Consider the following 24488-nt stretch of genomic DNA (forward strand, 5'->3'; position numbering starts at 1 on the left):
GTTCTCGCTCTTGTTCTAATGTAGTGCGTGCACTCCACGGTCTGCGATCGAATCCTGACTGTGCCGGTGCCAATGGGGGGAGGGTTCGGCCGGCGGGGATCTGCGTCTCGTTGCTCTCTAGCGACCCCTGCTGGTCATTCAGGCAGCTGCAAGTACACTTGTTAAGCTGCGCCGTGAAGTGTCGTCCTCCAACACTTGTCTGTGTCTTGCGAGCTGCAGTGTAAAAAGGCGCCCCGCTTGGCGTTGGGTGTTTGTCTGCACGCTCCCAAAAAAAAAGAAGCCAACAAAAAAACAACAACAGCTAGCTATCTATTTTCACAGCCGTCACCAGGATTCCTGTGGAAATAGTGAAAGCCCGGACAGGCCTGGACGCCTCGTTCAGGTCGTGCATTGGGTGTTTGCGAGCGGTGATAATTGTGCTTTCGGGTGCCAGCGAGCTGCAGGTGAATTTGCAGCAGGCTTGAGATTCTCGCCAAGTCCTCTTTGGTGTCAGGTTTCATGAGCTGCGAGGGAGCTGCCAGCAGCTAATGGAGAGAGAGAGAGAGAGAGAGAGAGAAAAAAACATTAAGTGGTGCAACATGCCAAAAGAGGCAGCTGTGTGTCTGTGAGCGCTTTCCTGGAGAGCCCCGGTGCGGAGGGGCCCGGAGGATGGACCGAACGGGGCTGAGCGGCGGCAGAAAGGCCCTTATTCACAGGGGTCCCCAAGCCTGCAGGCCGACTGGGCATTTCACGTCCCTGCGAAATCAATGACCCCAAGACACCCAGCGAGGTAAACAACTGTGTAATCAACTGTTTTAATTGATTCATTAAGTGCTGAGTAACAACAAAAACCGGCCACGTTCCTGTGGCTCTCCTGGATAATATTTTGCGGGGTGTTTTATCCATTTGGAGACGCCTCTTGCACTCCAATACGCACTGGGGAAGACCGATTTTTTAAAAGCTGCTGAGCTGTGTGTTCGCTGTCTGGTGTTCAGGACATTGTGTTGTATACTTGCGGTACAGAATTGTAATGTGTGTATGAGGCTAGGGGTTTGTATACTTTGTCCTGCACTGTATCGTATTGAGATGGAAATAAAGCAAAGAACCGGCATTGTTCTTACTGGAACGTCATAATCAGAAATGTGTCCTTTTCACAACTGTTGCAGTATATCGGGAAGTGACTTTATGGGAATAGCATGAACATTGTGAAGCAGAGAAAATTAGAAAATGCTTTACGATATAAAAAGAACTTTCGGAAAGAGAAACATAATGGACTCCCTGCTCTACTTCAGAACAACTTCTCCGAAATAATGACTTAGGTAAGGAATAATACTGGACAATTTATTATCAGGCCTGAATAATGCAGAGCTCAATTCAGACTTTCAGACAGACCCTTATATTACTGCAATGTGTAGTGTGGTAGGCCTGATTAAAATCACCTAGATCTGCGGATCCACAATATTTCTCACCCACATGCGTAATAAAGACATTGTAAGAAAACTTTGTGTGCTGAAAAATGTATCAGCACAAATGTATTACACTCCTGAATGTTTAATAATTAATTTCTATTCTCGTCTCTCACACCTGAAAAAATACTCAAACACCAAGGAGGACTGCCAGATGCTCGGAGGTAGCAGAACGGAGAGGTCTGGTGGGTTCACAGTCTGCTGTAGAAATGAATAGTCGTGACATTCCCTTTTTGGGAAAAAATTATATTGCTTGTTAAAACCCTTTTCTCTGAGCAGCTGTACTAGTGCAAAATAATGTATCTCCCATTTTGTCAGCATCCAGTATAGCCCATTACCTGTTCTTTAGTGTTTATTCATTCATACAGCTGTCATAGTGCATCTTTATCAAAGGTGTGAATAATTTTATAAGGCACCGTAGATAAAATACGTACAGTCAAACAAGGTGATATTGATCTTGACAACATTACATGAAATCAATACGAGGGGGTATTTTAAAGCACATCAATTCTCTCTTGCTCTGCTGTGTCTGTTCTGCTTTTGCTTTTGGTCAATTTCGATTGTCCTCTTCAGCCATCTTGGGCCGAACATCCGGAGAAGCAGACCTGACATTTCACACGGGTCAGCGAAAGCTCCGCAGTAATTTCTGACGATTTCAGGGGTGCAAGACACAGTAGTGGCTCTAAAACACAAACAGCTTCTCGTGATTTTGGTTATTAAATTGGAGGGCGTAGCAACAGTGACCGAGCAAATGCACGAATATAATGTACATTAGGGTACATTATGGTACAGTAAATCCTGTAAATCCTGCTGAAATAAAATGTTTATATTTCCTGCTGTAGAAATGTCAGCTTGATTTACTGAAATCAGTTAGCTACAGAGTGCTATATGCACCCAGTCATTTAGCTGTGTGCACCCAACATCAGTGATAAAATCTGTACATTGAGAGGATCGACAGAACAATTTCTGGTATAAGGTGGGCAACTGCACATTTGTGGTTCTTTTGGTGAAATATTTTAGGCACCACAACAACTTCAACAGGCCACACAGGGGTTCTACAGCACAGTATACCTGCATTAGGTCCTCAGCCACATGAGCAGCTGGGAACCATCCCCTCTGGGTCTGGAGGAGAGGAGGGCAAATCAGTCTAATGCATTTGAGAGGGCCAACCATGGCCATCAGAAGAAAGTAGTTTTTGAAGGGCACAGCTTTACACTGGGGGACATCTCTGCAGTCCCACCCGGGAAAAATGTGGGAAATTGTGATTCTGCACGAGTTAAAATATATATCAGGTCCTTATTCGCAGCTTGGATGAAATCCCCTAAATCCCACAGTAAATCCCCTCTGCGAAAGCTATCGAAAGGTCACTCTGCACTGCCGCACCTCCTTACAAAACGGAGCTAATCCTGCACCAGCCTCCGCCATACGCAACCAGCGGAAAACGGCCAGAGTGTCGAAAGTTTCTTCTTCAAGAAAGCTAGGCCTCTTTCCTCACGCGGTTGTTTAACATGAAGGCACTCAGGGAGCATCTAAAGAACATGGCGTCTAATCCCAGTAGTTTAAAGCGTTTTATTGAACCTTCTCTATCGAGCACTAAGATTAGCAGCACTCTGCGGTTCCAAAGCCTTTGTTTGTTGGTTAGGCTCCTTCATCCAAAGAGTAGGCTGTACAGCCAGATATCTACTCCAGTGAGCTTTGCTCAGGGGTGATACTGTAGTTCTCCACTTGGACATTGAACCCGTGACCTCTCAGTCCCAATACACAGTTACTTACCTGGGGCACGTTCAATCACAAAACGTTTTGCTATGGTTTCTCGGTTGAAAGATGTTTTTCTCCCAAAGGTGTGCAACGTTTTGCAACAGGCCTTAAGGTATGTTTGCTCCTGTTTCGTGGGTGTCGGGGGTGTAACCAGAATTAATAATGGCATGGGCCTATGCTTTAAAGCCTGCAGAACACCTTCTCAGAGGCCGTAGGAGCAAACCGTACCGACCTCAGTCAGTCCCCCTACGCGTTACAAGGACGTTCAACACGACACGTTTTTTTTGTTTAAATAATGATTTTGCTGCGTTTTATCGGAGCTGAGCATGACCCTGCTTTACCACTCTCCCTGCCGATCAAGCCACACCCACCCTCTGATAGGGCGGCCTGTAGCGTAGTGGGTAAGGTACATGACTGGGACACGCAAGGTCCGTGGTTCATGTAGCCACAATAAGATCCGCACAGCCGTTGGGCCCTTGAGGAAGGCCCTTAACTCTGCATTGCTCCTGCTTAGTATAATCAACTGTATGTCGCTCTGGATAAGAGCATCTGCCAAATGCCATTAATGTAACATAAATGTAATGATAGATTACATGACTAAAAGTACCACTCGTTCAAAGTAGGAGTCTAGTCACTTGATTTAATTATTGATTTCCTTTTCCTTTACAAAAATGGAAGAATTAAGAATATACTGCAATACATTGCTAAATACTACAGTATTGTAATATACAGTGCGGCAGCAAATGAAAGCAGCAATAATGTGTATATTTTCCAATATGTTGTGAAATGCAAAATGTGATCTGTTGATATTGATAATATATATTTAAGGGTTGTACATTGAAAAGTAATGGGAAAGAGGCTACATCGGAGGATGGCTGTGAAGTGTACGAACACAACATACACTAATGAGTGTCGCATGACCAGACCATTCCCAGAGTGAGGCGGAAACCAGAGTGCAACGATGCGCAGTGAAGTTATTGACCAGTGAAACAGAAACCGCGACATCGTTACCCGCTTGTCTCAGGAGAGTCCCTACATGTTCTTACACAGCCGAGTGCATGCGTGGATGGAGATTAGTGTGTGGGCACTCTCGTGCTTCTGTATACGCTGCAGAAAGAGAGGGTTACACTGGAGAGTGTCTAAGTGACAGGGAAAAGTTCCAAAAGGTGCTTGTAGAAAATAAGGTTAAAACAGTTGTTGGGGATGGAACAAAACCAATCGAAAACCAATGCTAAAAAAAACTGGCACAGAAAATATGACACAAGGTCTAATGATCCATGGAGTCGCAGGTGAAATGATTTTTTACGGAGGGGAGCCGAGCAAAGCTACGCGTCGACGACGGAAGCCTTGGTAGGGATTGACATTTGACAGTTCTACTGGTGTGAATGCTTTTCTGTTATCTGAGACGTGCCCCCGCCGTTCCCCGCTGCACCAAGGCCACGGGCCTGCCGAAGCTCACCGCCGCCGTAGAAAAACCCCGCATCTGTCACACAGCTCCAAGGCCTCACGCGGGTTTCCATAAAGTGCCTCCCACGCGTGGCATTCTGTTCCTCCAACACCAAACGCCGCTCCCTTCGCGTAACGCGGTCACTTCTGAAAAACTGTGCGCAGCTGCAACCGATCGACGCGTTTTTCGAAGGCCATTCCTCATTTGTTCCATTATTGCGTTCTCTAAATTTCCGCATTGGATTTTAGTTTGTATTTATGCCAGGGAGATATTACATTGCATCATATATTGGTTTCTTCATCAAGATAATGTTTCCAATTTTCATAGAAGCAGCAGTTATCCTCGTTTTGTTCATTTCTTGGTTTGAGATATGGATTTAGTAAAACATTGTATTGTATGTTGATATTTTCCTTTTCATATTCTGAATGTAAATTTAATACAGGAATGTACCGGAAAGTTAGCAGCAAAAGCAACCTTAATAAAAACTTTTCCCGCAATGCAGAATTTGACTTGCAAAGGATACAAATTTAATCTTGTTTGAATATAGCCTGTACATTTTTCCTTTATCATGATTCCTTGTTTTTTATTTTTTTTAAGAAAATCAGTTCCAAGCAAATACTTATATTCCACTGAATACATTTACAATATGAGAAATATTTAAATAAAGTACGTTTATCCATGAGGTCATATCAGGACCAATCCACAGAATGGCATATAATTTTATGGTAATTTGACCAACCAAAATGTAATAATGAATCAAATATTTAAAGGCTAATGACATGTAAATCTGGGTCTTTTGCACTTTTAAGGAATGGTGCTCTTTCTGGGTTTGTTTTATTTTTTTCATATTTTCATATTAACTCATGAAAGTCTTTGAATATAAAGGTTAATTCCAATGTGGCCACACGAGGTCACTGTTGTGTTAATCCAGGCAGAGTTAAGAAAGGTTTGGCCGGAGATACTCTCGTGATTGACGAGCGTCGCACATCATCAGATCTATCCATGTAAAATGTGTGCACACCATTACGCCATTGAACAGTCACATACGTCACTGAGAACCTGCGAAGTGAGTGTAATAACATACAAAAGAAAGTGATTGATGACAACAGCCCATTCAGCCCACCTCAGGAATTTCTGTCGTTTTGCCTCCATTATAATCATTTAGCTGTCACTCTTTGCAATAGCAACTGTGTAGACTGTGTAGGAGAACATATGTGCATTCATCTGATTTAAATATGGTGTAGTAATGGTGCCAGGCCTGACAAACAGCATTCTCAGACCAGAAAGTATATATGAAACCTTGCTTGAGCAGTAATGCAGATAAACTATTTTCAACAAGAACAGTGAGTACATACAGATCCATCCATGAAAATCCCAAAGAAGAAAAAACTAAAACCATTAGTACTGTAACCTAAACAGGTACAAAAGGTATTTAGTGGGGATGGGGATGAGTGGGTCTCCAATCAGTACCTGAAGATGGACAGTAAATCTACTGTACTGATCTCTGTGGGGAGTTTGATCCCCAATGGGGGGGGGGGGGGGGGGGCGCAGTACAGACAGGCGTGGTGACTGAGAGAAGCCATTACAGAGGGAAGGGGTAGGCTGCATCCCTCAGCTTGCAGAGCACATATATTTGGCCCGCTGTTGCTAGGGTTTAAAGTTTGACGGTAAAGCGGAGCTGTTCCATTAACTGCCCTGTTGGCTAGTATTAAGGCTTTAAACGTGATGTGAGCGGTAACGGGCAGCCAGTGAACTGAAATGAGGTAGGTTGTGGCAATGGTATGCTTGGGAAGATTGCAGACAGACGTGTGGCTGCAGTTTGTAGCCTCAGGGGTTCAGTGGCTCAGGCAGAGAGACTAGCAAGAAGGGAATTATAATTACTGAGCATTACTTGAGAGCAGGCCCTGGTACTCTCACACCGGAATGGCAGTGGTCTCGGCACGAGGGCACCAGTAAGGTGTAGGCTATGTGGTGAGCAAGGGACAGACGCTTTGGATGTTGCACAGACAGAGTCTTCACACCCAGCTCACTGCCACTACGAGAGAGGAGAAGGAGAGTTTATTATCTCGGGCTTCCCCTAGACTTCTGACGGCGTGAGCTGTGCTGTAGCACCAAGGCTGAGGAGGAGTTCCCACAGTGCCAGAGGAGGACTTGAGGACAGTTTTAGCCGGGTTGCGCTTCAGGCGACAGTCCACCGCCCAGCGCAAGACGTCGTTCAGGAAAGCCGAGGTGCGTCATAACGAGCCCTGTGTGTCAGACGGAGGAGAGAGGCAGTAAAGGCTGATGTCGCCTACGTAGAAGTGCTGCGAGAACGCGTGGGAGGAGATGGCAGAGGCATAGGACTGCATGTAAAGAGGAGGGAGGAGGGGGAGGGGGGAAAGAACTGAGCCTTGAGGAACAGCTGTAGAAAGGTTGTGAGTGTGTGATAAGCCGCCATCTCAGTAGGCCCTCGGGTACTGTCCACAATCCGTCCTCGAGCCGGGCCTGAGACTTGGCACAGCTCTCCTCAGGAAATGAGAATTCAGGCATCAGCTGAAATGGGAACAAAGATTACCTGGAATTAGCCTCTTGTTCTGCTGACACAGCTCACAGCTGAAATGTGTTTGTATCCCACATTGTTCATCCCTTTTTTTTCAAGGTGGGGTAAGTTTTAAGAATGAACATGTTCCTTCATTTGGTTCAGCCATCCAGAGGCTGGGAATAGCACTGCTGTTGTGTTATTTTTATTGCAGTTGATGTCAATTAATGACATTTACACTATTGTTAAAACATCATCAAGTACATAGTTAGTCAGGCTGTTTTACAGATGCTAATTGATAAAGAAAACAAAGGTGAAACACTATTGCAAGAGGACATAGCTTTCCTGCAGTGCTGATCAGCATTGCTGTACAGTGTGGCTGGAATTTAAAAAAGTTAAATGCAAACGAAAACTGTGTAATGACCATACTCATTTACGTTGTGTCAGTGCGTCAGTGTGCAGACTTATTAGGGATTGTGCCTAGTTTCAGAAATTTCTGTTGCAAATGCCTGAGCTTTAAACTTTGAAACGAATCTAAATTACCACTGGATTCAAACGTATTACATTTTCTTTATTATTCCTACATAATGCCTTGAAAATTCACATAGGAGGCAGGCATAAATACTGTGATTGACACATCTAGAGGGGCCTTTCATGGCAAATTGAGAATGACTAAACTCTCTCAGAGCTTTTTAAAAGGACAGTGCATTCTGCTTTCTTGAATATGTTAATATGTTGTATACAGGGGTGGCCTGTAGCGTAGTGGTTAAGGTAAATGACTGGGACACGCAAGGTCGGTGGTTCTAATCCACCGACCATCTAGCCACTATAAGATCCGCACAGCTGTTGGACCCTTGAGCAGGGCCCTTAACCCTGCATTGCTCCAGGGGAGGATTGTCTCCTGCTTAGTCTAATCAACTGTACGTCAGTCTGGATTACAGCGTCTGCCAAATGCCAATAATGTAATGTCATAATGTCGTACTTCATTTGGACAGGTAGAAAACAGAGAGGATCATGGATAGAGAAGGAATCAGAGCTCAGAAGATGTCATCTGTGTGGTATTTCACTCCCAAAGACAACAGCGAAATGGCACTGGCAATGAACATAGTCTGCCAAGTCACAGGCTTGTTTTTGGGTACCATATTATACTGCATTTCTTGCTGGTGAATAATATGCTGCACACCAGTAAGTTTTCCCCCTGTAGAGATTCCCTATTAGCGGTTTTAAAAAGAAGAGGAAACTTTCAGCAGCCTATTCTGAAATATCACTCTCAAAATACACCTCATTGTCATAAAGGTGCTATTGCCCACAGTGGATATTTATTTGTTTACTTTTAATTGGCTGGTTTCAAAGAACTTAAATTAAGCAGGCAGTGATTGCAAAGAAATTGGTAAGTAGGAAAGTCATTAAATTTCCTGTCCTTAAATCAGGCTCAAACGTTGTGCAAGGTGTGTGTTGCCCTTGTTCCAAATATTCAGTTTTGTCAATTTCAATTTTCATTTCAAAAGATCTATCCTCTAAAATGTATTAAGTTGTCCATTCTAGTGTAAATGCTGAGATTCTCTGGAGAGTACCTACTATGTACCTACTATATCTTTCAATCTTTAAACAGGATACTGTTTAAGTCGATGTAGAAATGCTGAAAGAATTCTCACACATTTCAGGAAAAAGATATATATAAATATGTGTGCCCACTAATTTCAGTCTATTTCAATCCAAATATAATATATATAATCAATATTAAAATGTATTACTTTGCGAATCGCATTTGTCCTGCCAGTTTTACATGCGGACCCTGTTGACAGTATATACGTTCAGTTACTCAGTGGACCCATAAATATGATGCATATAAGAATACAAGCACTTAGTACTGAAGCTCGCTCGGAAACATTATTGTGTCTGTATAACTACATTACCCATAGTAACAGAGCTTGAAGTGACCTCACATGTGCGACCAAAAGCGCGCTTTGACGGAAGATTCTGCCAAAATACGCTGATCCAGAATCAGCTATTAGCTTTCAGACAGACAGTAATGGGAAAATAAGAAGCGAGGACAATGATCTTGGATCAGTTAGTGACTGAAAGGACTCGGAGCGGCCTTCATGTTCCGTTGTGAAAATATCCTTCCGCGATAAAAATAGAGAATTTCAAAAACCATACGAATTCGATTTTTTTCGATATTAAAAACTTCGAAATTATATTTTGCAGTTAGTTACATTTTATGTGTACTATTAGACGCATGAAATTAGGATTTTCAGAGGTCCTTGTCTCCTTGTAGTGTTGCTCGATCTGATTCGCATTTGACGTGGGTCGTCGTCTAAAGCAAAGGGCCACCTTATATTGTTTTGATTTGGGGGGGGACCCTTGTTATACCGCATTCCTGGAGCTTCGAAAGTGCATGAGTTACAGGTTAGTGTGGAAAAGTACTAGCCAATGGTGTGTTGCGGGGAGAGAGGCTGTTCGTAGTAAAAAAAAAATAAAGTTTACTTTGTTAAATGTAGACTATACGGCTACTCGCCAGCGAGCTACTTAGCTAGTTGCTGTCTGTGTGTTCGAATGAAACGCTCCGCAGATGATGCCCCTTGTCTCTAGATTAGCTTGTTAGCTAATCCCATGGCTAGACACAGATCCTGTCTGTTTGCTTGTAGAAATTATGAATGATTTATTTTAAATACTTTTGCTCTAGTGCATGCCTGTCTTGGAATGCAAGCATACTGCTTTCGGCGAATTGAGGTAGCTTGATTGCTACTACGTTTGCATGTAGTGCCTGGCTAAAGTTAGCCAGCTAGCCTGTGTCACAGCGTGCAGTCTTCAGTCTGCATTAGCTATCTCCCCCAAGTTAGCTAGCTAGATAATTAGCTAGCATGCAATTGAAATAATAAACCGGCTCGTCAAGTGTTGCTTTTGGTTTCTTATCGTATTTAGCTAACGCGGGTCAGAATCTAGAATGACAGCAGCCATTGTAACGTTAACTTAGCTAAGTTAGTCTAATAGCTATGTTCTAGTTCATGTCTCAGTATTGGGTAGTTGGCTGTCTAGCTATAACTTCTAGTTATCAAATGCAAAATTTGCATTTGCGAGAGCTGACGCTGGCGGATTTACATTTGGAATAAAATGTCTAGTTGTAGTTAGCATGGGTTTTTGTGCGCAGAATCAAAGGCGAGGAGGAGCGTAGCTACTCAGTAACTGCACAGTGTATTTGTCACTCAAGTGTCATTTAGATTGGTATCTATCAAGTTCAAGATGTGCATGGGCGAGACGGTTGTATGTATTGTGTTTTCGTGTAAAGGGAAAGAGAGTCCAGCCAGTGAATAGTGTTTGTACCAAACTCGACCTTTTAATTGGTCCACTGTGATTCACGTGCTGCAGACAATCCAATTGTTTTCAGTTAAATTTTATATTCCAGAAGTTTGAGTCAGTATTTCACTCTTGACTGCAGACAGGGATACAAAAAGCTTAAATCTATTTTAACTAGACTCCGGTGGCGAATTGCCATGGTTTCAGGATTTACGTCTGGCATATTGTTGAGGTCCTAACAATTTGGCTCTCTTCTCTGTCAAATAAAACTATCACCGAGTGCACAAATATTCATCCGCCAGGACACACGCCACTCTTCTTTGAATTACAATTCACTGGAGGAATATTCTCAGTCTGCTGGGAATTTCTATTGTGATTTTGAGACACTAGATACACTAGGATCAGATTATTTGATTGATGCCTTTCAAGGTGGCCTTGCTCCTATAGTATATAGTAGCCTATCCCAACATGCATTGGGCAAGAGGCTGGACCCTGGACAAGTCAATCAATTGCAGGATGCTCACTCACATTTATTGACACACTCATACCTAAGGGCTATTTAGACTCTCCAGTTTGATAGTAATCATGGTCAATTCAGAGTGTCTCTTGCCTAATGCTGTGAGGAAATGCAGTTTTGAGTTTTGGATAATTCCTGAAGTTTAACTCTAAGCTACTGCCATTTCACTGCTTCAAATTTTACAAACAGACCATCACTGAGCCCTCAATGCTTCCTGACATGCAAATCCTAAAAGACATAGATTTAGTTTTTGTTCTCTCCTTAGCTCACCATCTGAATGCTGTTTATTCAGCATGAAGCCATTTCAGCATCAGAGCTGGTCTGATCTCCAACACATCTTTGCTAATAATAATCATAATAATACATTATTTATATAGTGCCTTTCAAGCATAGAGGACCAAGTGCTTTCGAGAACAGATGAAGGAATAAGGTAGGACTTACAATGCAAGGGATTCAATAAAAAGCAGCATTAAAAAGAAGAATGAATTGCAAATAAAATGGCAATACACAAAATAGAAGTGATAAAACAGAAAGAATAAAACTAACAGTCTGTGATGTTTATTATTTACACACACAAGCATGGGTGGAAGGAGCTACTCTTCATTGCTGCCGTACGGCGTAAATAATGTACTGCACAGATTATGATGCCACGAGTTTAGATTTTACCTTTTAGTCATCTGGCAGACAGTGTTAGTCCAAAGTGGCTTGCATAGGTTCTTCCGCAGGTTAAAGCATCAAATCCAAAACTAGTAAAATACTAATGAAGGGCTGTTCTAAACAAAAAGACAGTCATCATAAGTGCAATTTATTTATTTATTTTTTAAATTAAGGGTTGGGGTCAGACAACAGGGATATCGGAAGGGGGGGGCGGGGGGGTAGGATCAGAGGGATGGACTAAGGTACAGTTTGAAAAGGTGTGTTTTGACAGTCTGTGTCAAAATATGAGGAGGGATTCTGCTGTCCTGGCTGTGGTAGGCAAGTCATTCCACCACTGAGGAACCAGAACGGAAAACAGGCGTGAACGTGCAGCTCGACCACCAGGTGCTCGTAGTGAGGGAACCATAAGGAGGCGACCAGAGCTGGCAGATCTTGCTGGGGAGTAGGGAGCAATTAAAGATATGTAAAGTCGGGCAGTCCCCTTGGCAGCCTGAAATGCCAACACTAGCGCCTAGTTGCATATTTACATGTGTTGGACGCAGTCTGCCCAGCCATGGAGCCTAGTCTCATTTCCTCCAGGGGTTTTGTGCTTTTGAGGGCCGTTGAGTTTTCCATACGGTGGCAGCCTAGAGGCTGTTGGGGGGGGTTCCCTTCCTAAGCAGAGCAATTTAAAGAGGAAAGAGCTCCCCTCTGCTCTTCACTGCTGTTTCCTGTTAATCAGAGCTTGTTTATTAGAGACCTTCACATCTGCACCTCACAGCTGTCCTGTGTGTGTGTGGGGTTGGGACAACAGCCTCATGCCAAAATGGCAGCCGTGGTTTCCAGAGGATTTAGTGTGATGGTCTCGAATGCAGGATACCTAGTTATTTTCCCTTTCCCAGTTATTTTCCTTTTCTCTCGTTTTGCTCACTTAAAATAAATCAAGCGTGCATAATATTTCCAGGTGGTTTGGGGTAAGGTAATCTTAATATCTATTTTTCTTTTGTTTATTACTTTTCATTTCAGTGACGTCTCTTGGAAACGTGGGTCATCGACCAAACGTAATACAGGTCTTAATGGGATCAGGCTCGCGCTTCCTACTGCAAATACCCCGCCTTCTGCCTTTCTTGATTGGGTGCCTGATTGAACCAATCACTTGTGCTGCCCTACATGTGCGCAGCATGCGTCAATGACTCTAAGAGGAGTGCATACATGAAATTCTCCAGGAGGGGGTGCCAGAGTTCTTTGTTCCTTCTTAATCTGTAAAAGAACATGAGCACTTGGCAGAGATGTCACACACATCAGTGAGTTGAAAGTTCATGTGTAAATGATCCCAATAAAGATACTTTCACTAATTAAGTAATGGTTTAATTCTGCTGGTCCTCTTTAATGAAACCTTGCTTGTCATTCTGTCTTTTTTCCCAAAAGGCCAGCCCAATGGAATAAGCAATGTCACCTTCAGTAAAAGGAGGCTTTTATGCGGCTAGTGTAGGCTAGTGGAGGACGCTGTCATTTACGGTGGCTAATTCATTGTGATCTCTATCTTTCTCTATCGATCTCTCCTCTCTCCTCTCTTTTTCTCGCTCTCTCCTCTCCTCTCTTTTTCTCTCTCCTCTCTCCTCTCTCTCTGTCTCTCTCTCGCTTCACGTTATTACGTTCCTACAGCTCTCTTGGCCACTCAAACTCCATCTCCACCCCTGACAGGGGAAAGCTCTTAATAAGGAGTGAAATGTAAATCTCACAGTGCGATCTGGGCTCTGCATCCTGCTCTTTCTCAGCTGGAGTTCTCGTGTCCGGTTTGCACGGGGCGTTGAAACGCGGACGTCAGCGCGCTTTATCACAGGAAGTGCTGGCTCTGGCACCGCACAGGAGAAGCTGGAGCGCATTCAGGCCAAGCAACACTAGAAATCCAGTAACCAGCCTGTATGGTCATGAGCTGATATACAGTTCCAATTCATTTCAAGTGAAAGTTAGCCTGCCTGTTTACAAATGCAATCATTTATGTTAATTAACAAGGAAGTCGAAAGATTTATGGACACCTGCTTTAATTGGAAGCATACATGTACTGTGTAATTGGTGGCCTGTGGGTAGTTTATTCAATCTCAAATCAGTTTTGGAAGGGTTCTGTTCACAAATCATTTCTCTCCGTTTGTCCTGAGGTAGAAAGCTATCAGAATGGCCGGGTCTGTAGTTACCATAGCTACGACGGGGAGGGGGGGTACCGAGGTGACGCTGAGCATGGGAGTAGCCAGACATCCAGTCAAGATCAGCAATGATGAAAAATATGAAAGGGCCCTTTTCTGGAAGTTTCCATCCAGATTCCCTTTACCCTTTAACCTCCCATGGGCCAGTACATTGAGGCAATAAATACAAGGTCTTTCTGAACCCAGCAGTGTGTGCGTCTGTGTATATGCATGTGTGTGTGTGTGTGTGTCTGTGTGTGTCTGTGTGTGTGCACATGTGTGTATATATGTGTGTGTGTGTGTGTGTTTGTGTTACATTGTGCCCCTGTGTTCCGCAGGTCTCTCCTGGTAGGGGGGGCAGCAGCGTGAGGCCATGGAGGAGCAGACTGGATCACCCGGAGCCAACACCGACAACAGCAGCAGCCAGAGAAACGGGGACGAGGTGAGTCTCTCCCCTGACCATCACTGCCACTTCCTGTGTGACATCAAGACTACTTCCTATCTGACATCGCCGCCACTTCCTGTGTGATGTCAATGGCACTTTGTGTGACATCACCGCCTCTTCCTGTGTGACGTCACCGCCTCTTCCTGCGTGACATCACCGCCTGACCTTTAACCTCCGGCTCCCCCGCAGAAGCCCCGGCGCTCCAGCTGGACGAAGGGCAGGAAGAGGAAGAAGCCAGTGAAGGACAGCAATGCCCCCAAAGCCCCGCTCACGGGATACGTGCGTTTCATGAACGACCGCCGCGAGCAGCTCAGGGCCGAGAGGCCCGACGTCCCCTTCCCAGAAATCACCAGGATGCTGGGCAACGAGTGGAGCAAGCTGCCCGCGGACGAAAAACAGGTCTGAGAGAGAGAGGGACAGAGAGAGAGAGAGACATACAGTACACACAGAGAGAGAGGGAAGCGAGGGAGGTAAGAGTGAGTGAGTGAGGGAGAGAGGGAGGAGAGAGTGGGGAGGGAGGGAGGAGCAAGGGAGGAGTGGGGGGAAGTGAGGAAGGTGAGAGTGAGGAAGAAGGTGGGGGGAGAGGGAAAGAAGGGGAGGTGAACAAGGGCAGGAGAGAAACTGAGAGGGAGAGGAGAGATTGAGAGGGTGTCTGACTGTGTTTGAGTAGTTTGTTTGTGTGCATGCTGTGGTTCTCAGTGGGGTGTCTGAGTCTCATTATCCCTCTCCCTCTTCTCTTCCTCTCTCTCTCCTCCTCTCTCTCCCCTTTCCCTCCCTCCCTCCCTCCCTCCCTCTCTCTCTGTCCTCCCCCAGCGGTACCTGGACGAGGCGGAGAAGGATAAGGAACGCTACATGCAGGAGCTGGAGAAGTATCAGAAGACCGAGGCCTACAAACACTTCACCCGCAAGCTACAGGACAAGAAGAAGGGCAAGCAGCATAGAGGGGGTGAGACGCCCAGACGCTGATCTCACGCTGATCTCACGCTGATCTCTGATCTCACGCTGATCTCTGATCTCACACTGATCTCACGCTGATCTCTGATCTCACACTGATCTCATGCTGATCTCTGATCTCACACTGATCTCATGCTGATCTGATCTCACACTGATCTAACGCTGATCTCACGCTGATCTCTGATCTCACACTGATCTCATGCTGATCTCTGATCTCACACTGATCTCATGCTGATCTCTGATCTCACACTGATCTCATGCTGATCTCTGATCTCACACTGATCTCACACTGATCTAATGCTGATCTCACGCTGATCTCTGATCTCACACTGATCTCATGCTGATCTCTGATCTCACGCTGATCTAACGCTGATCGTCATGCACTCACGCTGCACCCAGCGACAAGACGTGCTGCTCATTGGCATAACACACACACGTTTCTCACTGGCTAGACTGCACAACACTCCAGCTTGTATTATTACATATGTGTGTATATGTATAGCATACATAATGGGCAATACCAATACGCTTGTATTTTGAGCCAGGTATTAGGGTTGTGATCCTTTAGAGGGAAGGGTAATTGTGATTCTCAGACCCTAAATGTCTATGGGGGGGTTATTGCTGCATTCTTCTGCTATCAGCAGTGAGAGGTCCTGAAGTACAGACGGGTCTGATGTGTGGGTTTGGGACAGGCCTCTGCCTCTACTGGTGACATTTAAGATCTGAAAACGGTGGAAATACATTCAGAAAAACCACATCTCTGATTTAGCAGACCCCACAATCCAGAGCAGCTTACAGAATGAAAGGCTAAAGTGGATCAGTAGGTAATGGGATACCCAAAGGTAACTGCTGAGAAGTTGTACAGTAACTGATATTCTGAGAGTATCAATGTTCACAGGGGGAACAGTAGGTGGCCATGTGTTTATGTAATATGGGCCCTGTTTTACAGCAATATCTACTTCTGCTTCTCGTGTTCTCTCCGGGCCAAGTGCCTTCCAGCCGAACTCTCAGGTGTTTCCACTTCAGTACAGCATGCTGTGTAGTAGCATAAATCAGGTCATGAGGGGAGTTTCATGGTCGGGATCTTTGCGGTGGTTAACTTGTGAAATGTGAGCGGAGCATGCAGCAGCTGTTGCTCCGCAGGTCCTGCTGGAGTGTGTGTGTGTGTGTGTGTGTGTGTGTGTGTGTGTGTGTGTGTGTATACACGGAGTGTGGCTGTGGTGTGTGTGTGTGTGGAGTGGGTTTGTGGAGTAACGCCATGTACCTGTGGAGTCTCCAAGTGATCTTTCACAGAAAATTAATTCCCCTCCCCTCTCCTCTCCTGTCCTGCAGATGTGGCACGCCAGGTTACCCATGAGTCCCTGCACGAGGTAATGTGCGCAAACGCACACTCACACTCACACACACACACTCTCTCACACACTCACACACTCACACACACACACACACAGTCTCTCACACTCACTCACACACACACTCACACACACTCACACTCACACACACTCTCACACACACACAAACACACACTCACACTCACACACACTCTCACACACACATGCACACACCGAGTCATGCTGTACACAGCACAGGTGCGCTTCTTATTGGACGCTAACAGCAGCAGCGCTAACGCTGGATTAATCAGCCCTGCTCTGTAACTGCAAAGCCTGCAGTCCTAGCTGCCGCCACTAATTGCCTGCTGCACGTTTACGAGGTGAAACAGTCTAATTAGGGCGCTGCTGGAAACCTTCTGTCATATGAAGAGGGATGGGGGGAGCCCACAGCGAATCACAGATTCTGCCCCGCCCCCCAGATCAGCTGCCACGCCAGCCTGAACCCCCACCCTACCCCTCCTCGCCATACGGCCCAATGTTCCTCTCTACAACAGTCTGGGGGAAATTAGCGTTAGCCTGTTAGCGTTCCTCTGTACAGGACAGTCTGGGGGAAATGCACGTTAGCCTGTTAGTGTTCCTCTGTACAGGACAGTCTGGGGGAAATGCATGTTAGCCTGTTAGCGTTCCTCTGCATGTGGGAGTCTGGGGCAAATTAACGTGAGCCTGTCAGCATTCCTCTATACAGGGTAGTCCAGTGGAAATGCATGTTAGCCTGTTAGCACTCCTGTGTACAGAGCAGAATGGGGCAAATTAACATGAGCCAGTTAGCGTTCCTCTATACAGGGTAGTGTGAGGAAAGTGCACGTTAGCGCTCCTGTGTACAGGGCAGTCTGGGGGAAGTGCACGTTAGCCTGTTTGCACTCCTGTGTACAGGGCAGTCTGGGGGAAATGCACATTAGCCCGTTAGCACTCCTGTGTACAGGCCAGTCTGGGGGAAGTGCACGTTAGCCTGTTAGCACTCCTGTGTACAGGCCAGTCTGTGGGGAAGTGCACATTAGCCCGTTAGCACTCCTGTGTACAGGGCAGTCTGGGGGAAGTGCACATTAGCCTGTTAGCACTCCTGTGTACAGGCCAGTCTGTGGGGAAGTGCACATTAGCCCGTTAGCACTCCTGTGTACAGGGCAGTCTGGGGGAAGTGCACATTGGCCTGTTACTGCGGTTATTTAATGTGCTCTTTTATTCTGCACTGTACTCGGCCTCCAGTGGGAATGGCTCCTGAGCTCCAGTAAATTCCACCTGCCGTCGGCGGCTAAATAAGATGGATCATCACAGCTCACACTCATTAGTCACCGTCACCACGGCAGCGCGGTGATTAGCATCGCCGGCTAGCACCACAAGGCTGACAGGGGGGAGTGGCCGTCCTATACCTGTCCCACAAGTACACACACTCTCTCTCACACACATACACACACACACACACACACACACGTCTTATTACAAACACCTTGTCCTACATTTCTCAAAGACACACTTGTGTACATACACATGCTTACAAATGCAAACACTCCGGTCTCCCAGCAGATATACACACATACTTTCTTCCCCATTAGCTTTTAGATAATTTATAATTGAGAGGCCAAAAACTCCCCTCATCTATACCAGCTCCATCTCTGAGTCTTTTTGGGATGTGTTTTTGGTATAGCTCTTGAAAAAGACTTTCCCTGTAGTTCAAGCAGTTGAGTGGAGGATGTTCAAAGTTTCATATAAAAACACATCAGTCAAAGTTTTTTGGACTTTCTTTCGACACATTCGGTATTAAAACCTTCCATCCAGTCGTGATTCTCTGTCTCTTCCTGTTCTGTCAGATGGATTCGGTTTCTCGGTTGAAAGCCCCACCACACAGAGTTGGTTTCTCATTCTCTCAGTCAGACGGAGTCGAGCATTTCTCTTTGTTGCGTGTGTTTCAGAAGGACGCTGAGGGGAAGGAGAGGTCTGTTTTTGATATTCCCATCTTTACCGAGGAGTTTCTCAACCACAGCAAAGGTACGGAACGCTCCCAAAACTTTCCCTTCTCTGCCATCACCTCACAGAGCAGGGAGTGCCGCTAATGCACACAGCCGGAACTTTCTTCTGACGAGTCTGATCTGCATGGAGGGACCTTTGATATCGTTAGCTCGGTCTGTTTATCTGTGTTTACTTGGTCCCCAGCTTGTTATGAGAGTTGGCTGTGGTTGTGTGCTGCTGGCTAAGCGCTCGTTCCCCCCCCCCCCTCCCCAGCCCGCGAGGCGGAGATGCGGCAGCTGAGGAAGACCAACATGGAGTACGAGGAGCGCAACGCAGCGCTGCAGAAGCACGTGGAGAGCATGCGCGGGGCGGTGGAGCGGCTGGAGGGGGACGTGATGCAGGAGCGCAGCCGCAACTCACTGCTGCTGCAGCACCTGGACACACTCAGACACGCCCTGACCAGCAGCTTCAGCAGCCTGGCCCTGCCCGGTGAGAGAGAATACACTATACACACTGTATACACTGTACACACTATACACACTATATACACTATACACTCTATACACACTGTACACACTGTACACACTATATACACTATACACTCTATACACACTATACACACCGTACACACTATACACACCGTACACACTGTATGCACTGTACACACCATACACACTGTACACACTATATACACTATACACACCATACACACTGTACACACTATATACACTATACACACCATACACACTGTACACACTATACACACACTGTATGCACTATACACACCGTACACACTGTACACACTATACACACCGTACACACTGTACACACTGTACACACTACACACACTATATACACTATACACTCTATACACACTGTACACACTATACACACCGTACACACTGTACACACTGTATACACTATACACACTATATACACTATACACACCATACACACCATATACACTATACACACTATACACACCGTACACACTATATACACTATACACACTGTACACACTGTACACACTGTACACACTATACACACTATACACACCACACACACCACACACACTATACACACTATATACACTATACACACCATACAGACCATACACACTATACACACCATACACACTATACACACCATACAGACCATACACACTATATACACTATACACACTATACACACCGTACACACCGTACACACTATACACACTATACACACCATACACACTATACACACTATACACACTGTACACACCATATACACTATACACACTGTACACAGCACACACACTATACACACCATACACACTATATACACTATACACACTGTACACACTATACACACCATACACACTATACACATTATACACATTATACACACTATATACACTATATACACTATACACCCCATACACACCATACACACTATATACACCCCATATCCACCATACACACCATACACACTATACAGACACTCACTATACACACACACACACACCATACACACTGTACACACACACACTATATACACTATACACACTATACACACTCATTACACACACACACATTATACACACCATACACACTACACACACACTCCATACACACTATACACAAACACACCATACACACTATACACACACACACCATACACACTATACACACACACACACACACATACAAATTTACTTACACACATTTCATACACAAACATTATATATACTCACACACACACTCATACAGACACACACACACATTATACACACGTGCGCTCACACACACACACTTCTACACACACATTTTACGCACACACACACACACACACACACACATTATACACACGAACGGAAAAGCACACACAGAATAGCGCCAGCCTCTATTCTACGCAGTACCGCCCCCTCCTAAATCATTGCAGTAAACTAAGATTGCCCTTTAGAATTCTATCTTTTAACAGCAGATATGCCCTCTGTTTTACATTTCTGCAAACACTACTGTACGTCAGTATAACCACATTATTCCCAAACCTTCCAATACGAATAGCTTCCGTTTTTTTAGCACATTGTCGTGACTGCAGTGGAACGGCTTAAGAAAGGATAATGAAAGGAAAATTAATTATTTGGGGGAAACATATTTAGTCTTCCCTCTAAAAGCTGTAAGTAAAAGCAGGACTCCCTTAGTGTGACAGAGAGCTCCGCTGAGCTCCAGTGGCTTCTGGGATATGAGCCATACCCAGAACCCAGCGCTTTGATCTCCACTCCACCGGAGTGTCACATGACTGCACGCGGCCGCCATCGGGTTCCTCCCCGCGGCCCCGGACGCGAGCCGGTCCGATCCGGAAAGGAACGCTGGAGCTAAGGCCCCGATCCGAAGCAGTTTATTCTTTCTATTCTTCCCATTCTTCTTTTCTTTATCCTGTTCTTTTTTTTTTTTTTCTCCAAAGCTCCCCTTATCTGAATATTATTCCGTCCGGGATAGAATCCGGTTAACGAGAGCGTGAAGATTTCCCGAGAAAGTCTTTCAACCGATCACGCGGCGGATGGTACAAACGGGCCGAGGGCGGATGGCCGGGTCGGAGGCTTAAAGAGGTTGCAGGTTTCATTCCCGAAGGGGGCTTCGCCATTTCGCCCTTGAGCAGCGTACTTAACCTTGCGCGTCTTAAACGCGCGATAACGCGCGTGGGCTTCGGAAGCGCTTTCAGATTGGTCCGCTCTGCTAAGCAAAATCAAAATGCGTTTTATCGACGGCGTCTGGAACTTAGTCCAGCTGGGCTCTGCTGGGACATCTCGCAGAACGTCACCTCGCTGAAGATCTGGAACGTGACGCGTGGCGTGACAGCCTGGATGAAGCCTGACAGTAGTTATGACAGTAAGCAGTAATGATTCATTGAGCCAGGGGCGCGGCGGTTGGTGGGTGTGTGGCCTAGCGTGACTGATGGTGTTTGTGATGTCTCATTGGTGGTGTAGACAGAGCATTTTAAATAAAATTATCTTGTTCTCCACGTGACTCACTCCCCACGGGTTACGGAGCAGAACACCCGCTGTTGTTGTTACAATAGCGACTTCAACGCGGGCAGCTGCTGCATGCCAAGCATCCACTTTGAGCTGGCTGTGTGTGTGTGTGCGTGTGTGTGTCTGCAGGCAGTGGAGAGCTGCCCACCCTGGACAGCATCGACTCGTACATGAAGAAGCTCCACTCCCTCATCCTGGCCAACCCTCAGGAGCACGAGGCGCTCATCAACACCATCAGAGAGGTGGTGAGCCGCCTGGACAGGTAGGAAAGGCCTCCGCACCAACACACGCACACACACACACACACACACACACACACACACATGCACACACACAATACACACCACGCCATACGCACATGCACACACCCACACACACACACACACACACACACACACCACACCACACCACACCACACACACACACAGACAATACACACCACACCATATGCACACACACACACGCACACACACACAATACACACCACGCCATAAACACACGCACACCCGCTCACCAACACACACACACACACACACAGACAATACACACCACGCCATACGCACACACACACAAACACAATACACACCACACCATACACACACGCACACCCGCTCACCAACACACACACACACACACACCAACCCACACACACCAAAACACACCAACACACATTCAGACACACACACACGCTCACACACACACACACGCATGCGCACACACTAAAATACATCCTCAGCAATACACACCTCACCATACACCCCCTCACAAGACACACCATGCCATACACCCCCTCTCCATCCTCCTCTGCATGCCCTATACACTACACACACTCACACCAACACATACACACCCCATGCCCCCACAGATACAAGCACACACACAAATACACCATCACCAATGAACGCAACACACACCATGCCATACACACGCACACCCGCTCACCAAAACACACTGCTCAGAGCCACACAAACATCCTCACAGCACGCACTCGCCAGTAAACAAATTCAAATGCAATACCTTGTCCCACTGAAGTATTTATTATTTTATTAAAAAAGCATCTCCTCCCGCAGGTAATTTTGTACCACCAGACTTCAAGGAGAGTCGAGCTGCGCATCGTACCTATGTGTCCACCAAGGTTATTTTAGGTCTGCTACCTTGCTCCGTGCACCCCCCTGCCCATTTTAAGATGCCTTTTTATTCAAGTATTAGCCGATATCGGGGTCCAGATTCAGTGTAACCGCAGTCGTGTACAGAATGGAAGCACACAGCGCTCCACAAGGCCCGGGCTGCTGAACACAAAGAGGAGCCCGGTTCCGGAATGGAGATTACCTGCTTAAATTCAGCACCCATATGTGGGGACAAAGCCCAGTGGATTTCTGGAATCTGGCTCTGAATCTTAAGTTATTTATTTTGTACTGTTTTTTGTAGGAGTTTTCAAAGTCAAATTTGTATCATCATCACGCCGTGCTGAATTCTGAATTTACAGAAACGCTTGGGTAGAGTTAAAGAGGCAATATTCACATTCCCCATTAACCTCTGTGGTAATGGAATTCTGTTTTTCTTTGTTGTTTAAGTAGGGCTATAAAATCCACAGTTATCTGCAAACCACACTGCGAAACATCTTTGTGTTTCCAACCGATATGGATTGCCTGCTTTTTTTCAAACAAACAAAAGAAAACATTTTCGCTTTTGTTCAGATGTTTTAAACCGGCAGAATCTTAGTCATTTTACTGTTTGTTGGCTTGGAATGGTGACTTGGTTGTAGGGGATGAGAGAGAAAAGTCTTCATTTTATTCATCTTCAGTTTTGCTTGTGAGGGAAGCCCAATTCACATTCAAAGGCAGTTTATCACGAGCTAAGCATTACTGTAATATTATTGTGCCAGTGTTTAAATTGTTTGTATGTTGTAATGGAAAAAAGTACTTAAATGTTCCAAAATGTTGTGTTGTTCAATAAAATGGTTTTGCAGTATTTATTTGTGCCGATGTTGTTTTGTCAGGGGATATTCTCACATACTCTGCTTAGGCAACAGTACCAGATTCTCTCTTTCATCAGGCCTCAGTGTTGGACAAACATTTTTGTCTCTCAATAGTTTTCCCTCTTGAATACATACACACATCCCTGTATGTATTACCCCTCAGCCGGTCCCGAAAAGACACATTACATTACATTACATGAATGGCATTTCGCAGAAGCTCTTATCCAGAGCGACGTACAGTTGATTAGACTAAGCAGGACACAATTCTCTCCTGGAGCATTGCACGGTTAAGGCCCTTGCTCAAGGGCCCAACGGTTGTGCAGATCTTATTGTGGCTACACTGGGGATCAAACCACCGACCTTGCAGGTCATTTACCTAAACCACGACACTACAGGCCGCCCCTGTACACATGCGCGCGCATGCACACGCACACACACGTGTGCACCCACACAGATCCTGCGATCCTCTCCCTTCCTCCATCATGTACACATTCCTTCTTGCAGCACGCGCTCACACGGGCCTCCCTATGTGCTCTGAGATATGGCGTCTGCTGGCTGTCCTACCCTTTTGCCCCGGCCAGGATAACCTCAGAAATAAGCCATGTGTTGCTCTTGCCTGGGTTTGACATGTCTGCAGACGTCTGTACTGTAAACTGCGATACTGTAAACTGTCCAGCCCTGTTCCTGGAGATCGGCCATCCTGTAGTTCTGCGCATGGTGTTAAAACAGAGCTGAGCATCCATGATCTTGGGAGTTCTGCTCCCAAGATCTTTGGGAGAATTGATCACGTGGGAGGGGAATCTCAGCTGTAAAATTGACTCAGGATTTGACCCTGGAGTTGACACTGAGGATGACGGAATTAGCCTGCGGGAGCTTGACCACTTAAACCCAAAAAGGGGAGAGGTTTTCTTTCATCTCTCTAGCCAAAAAAAAACGACAACAACGGAACAAATAATAAA

At 45.7% G+C, this 24488-nt stretch overlaps 1 protein-coding gene across 3 annotated transcripts; it reads left to right on the forward strand.

Annotated features, from left to right (window-relative positions):
- Positions 1-9267: 9267 nt before the first annotated feature.
- On the forward strand, positions 9268-23522 carry hmg20a (high mobility group 20A). Of its 3 annotated transcripts, none has more exons than XM_061222226.1 (9): positions 9268-9577; positions 14140-14243; positions 14436-14645; positions 15060-15192; positions 16533-16570; positions 18502-18574; positions 18809-19024; positions 21681-21813; positions 22622-23522. In XM_061222226.1, exons 2-9 carry the CDS (start codon positions 14175-14177, stop codon positions 22623-22625), a joined length of 876 nt encoding a protein of 291 aa, XP_061078210.1. In that variant the 5' UTR covers positions 9268-9577; positions 14140-14174; the 3' UTR covers positions 22626-23522. The 3 variants fall into 3 exon arrangements, with proteins under 3 accessions (XP_061078210.1, XP_061078208.1, XP_061078207.1); XM_061222223.1 differs by having other exon boundaries at positions 9272-9577; positions 18499-18574; XM_061222224.1 differs by lacking the exon at positions 22622-23522 and having other exon boundaries at positions 18499-18574; positions 21681-21817.
- The last annotated feature ends 966 nt before the right edge of the window (positions 23523-24488 follow it).

The sequence above is a fragment of the Conger conger genome, chromosome 15 (assembly GCF_963514075.1).
Source record: "Conger conger chromosome 15, fConCon1.1, whole genome shotgun sequence".
In the NCBI taxonomy this organism is placed as follows: domain Eukaryota; kingdom Metazoa; phylum Chordata; class Actinopteri; order Anguilliformes; family Congridae; genus Conger; species Conger conger.

What these genes read in the sequence shown, in the direction of transcription:
- hmg20a (XM_061222224.1), top strand. Translation starts at nt 14,175, where the DNA reads ATGGAGGAGCAGACTGGATCACCCGGAGCCAACACCGACAACAGCAGC. An exon ending in TGCCCGCGGACGAAAAACAG is followed by an intron (nt 14,646 to 15,059) that starts GTCTGAGAGAGA and finishes GTCCTCCCCCAG; the next exon opens with CGGTACCTGGACGAGGCGGA. An exon ending in GTTTCTCAACCACAGCAAAG is followed by an intron (nt 18,575 to 18,808) that starts GTACGGAACGCT and finishes CCCCCTCCCCAG; the next exon opens with CCCGCGAGGCGGAGATGCGG.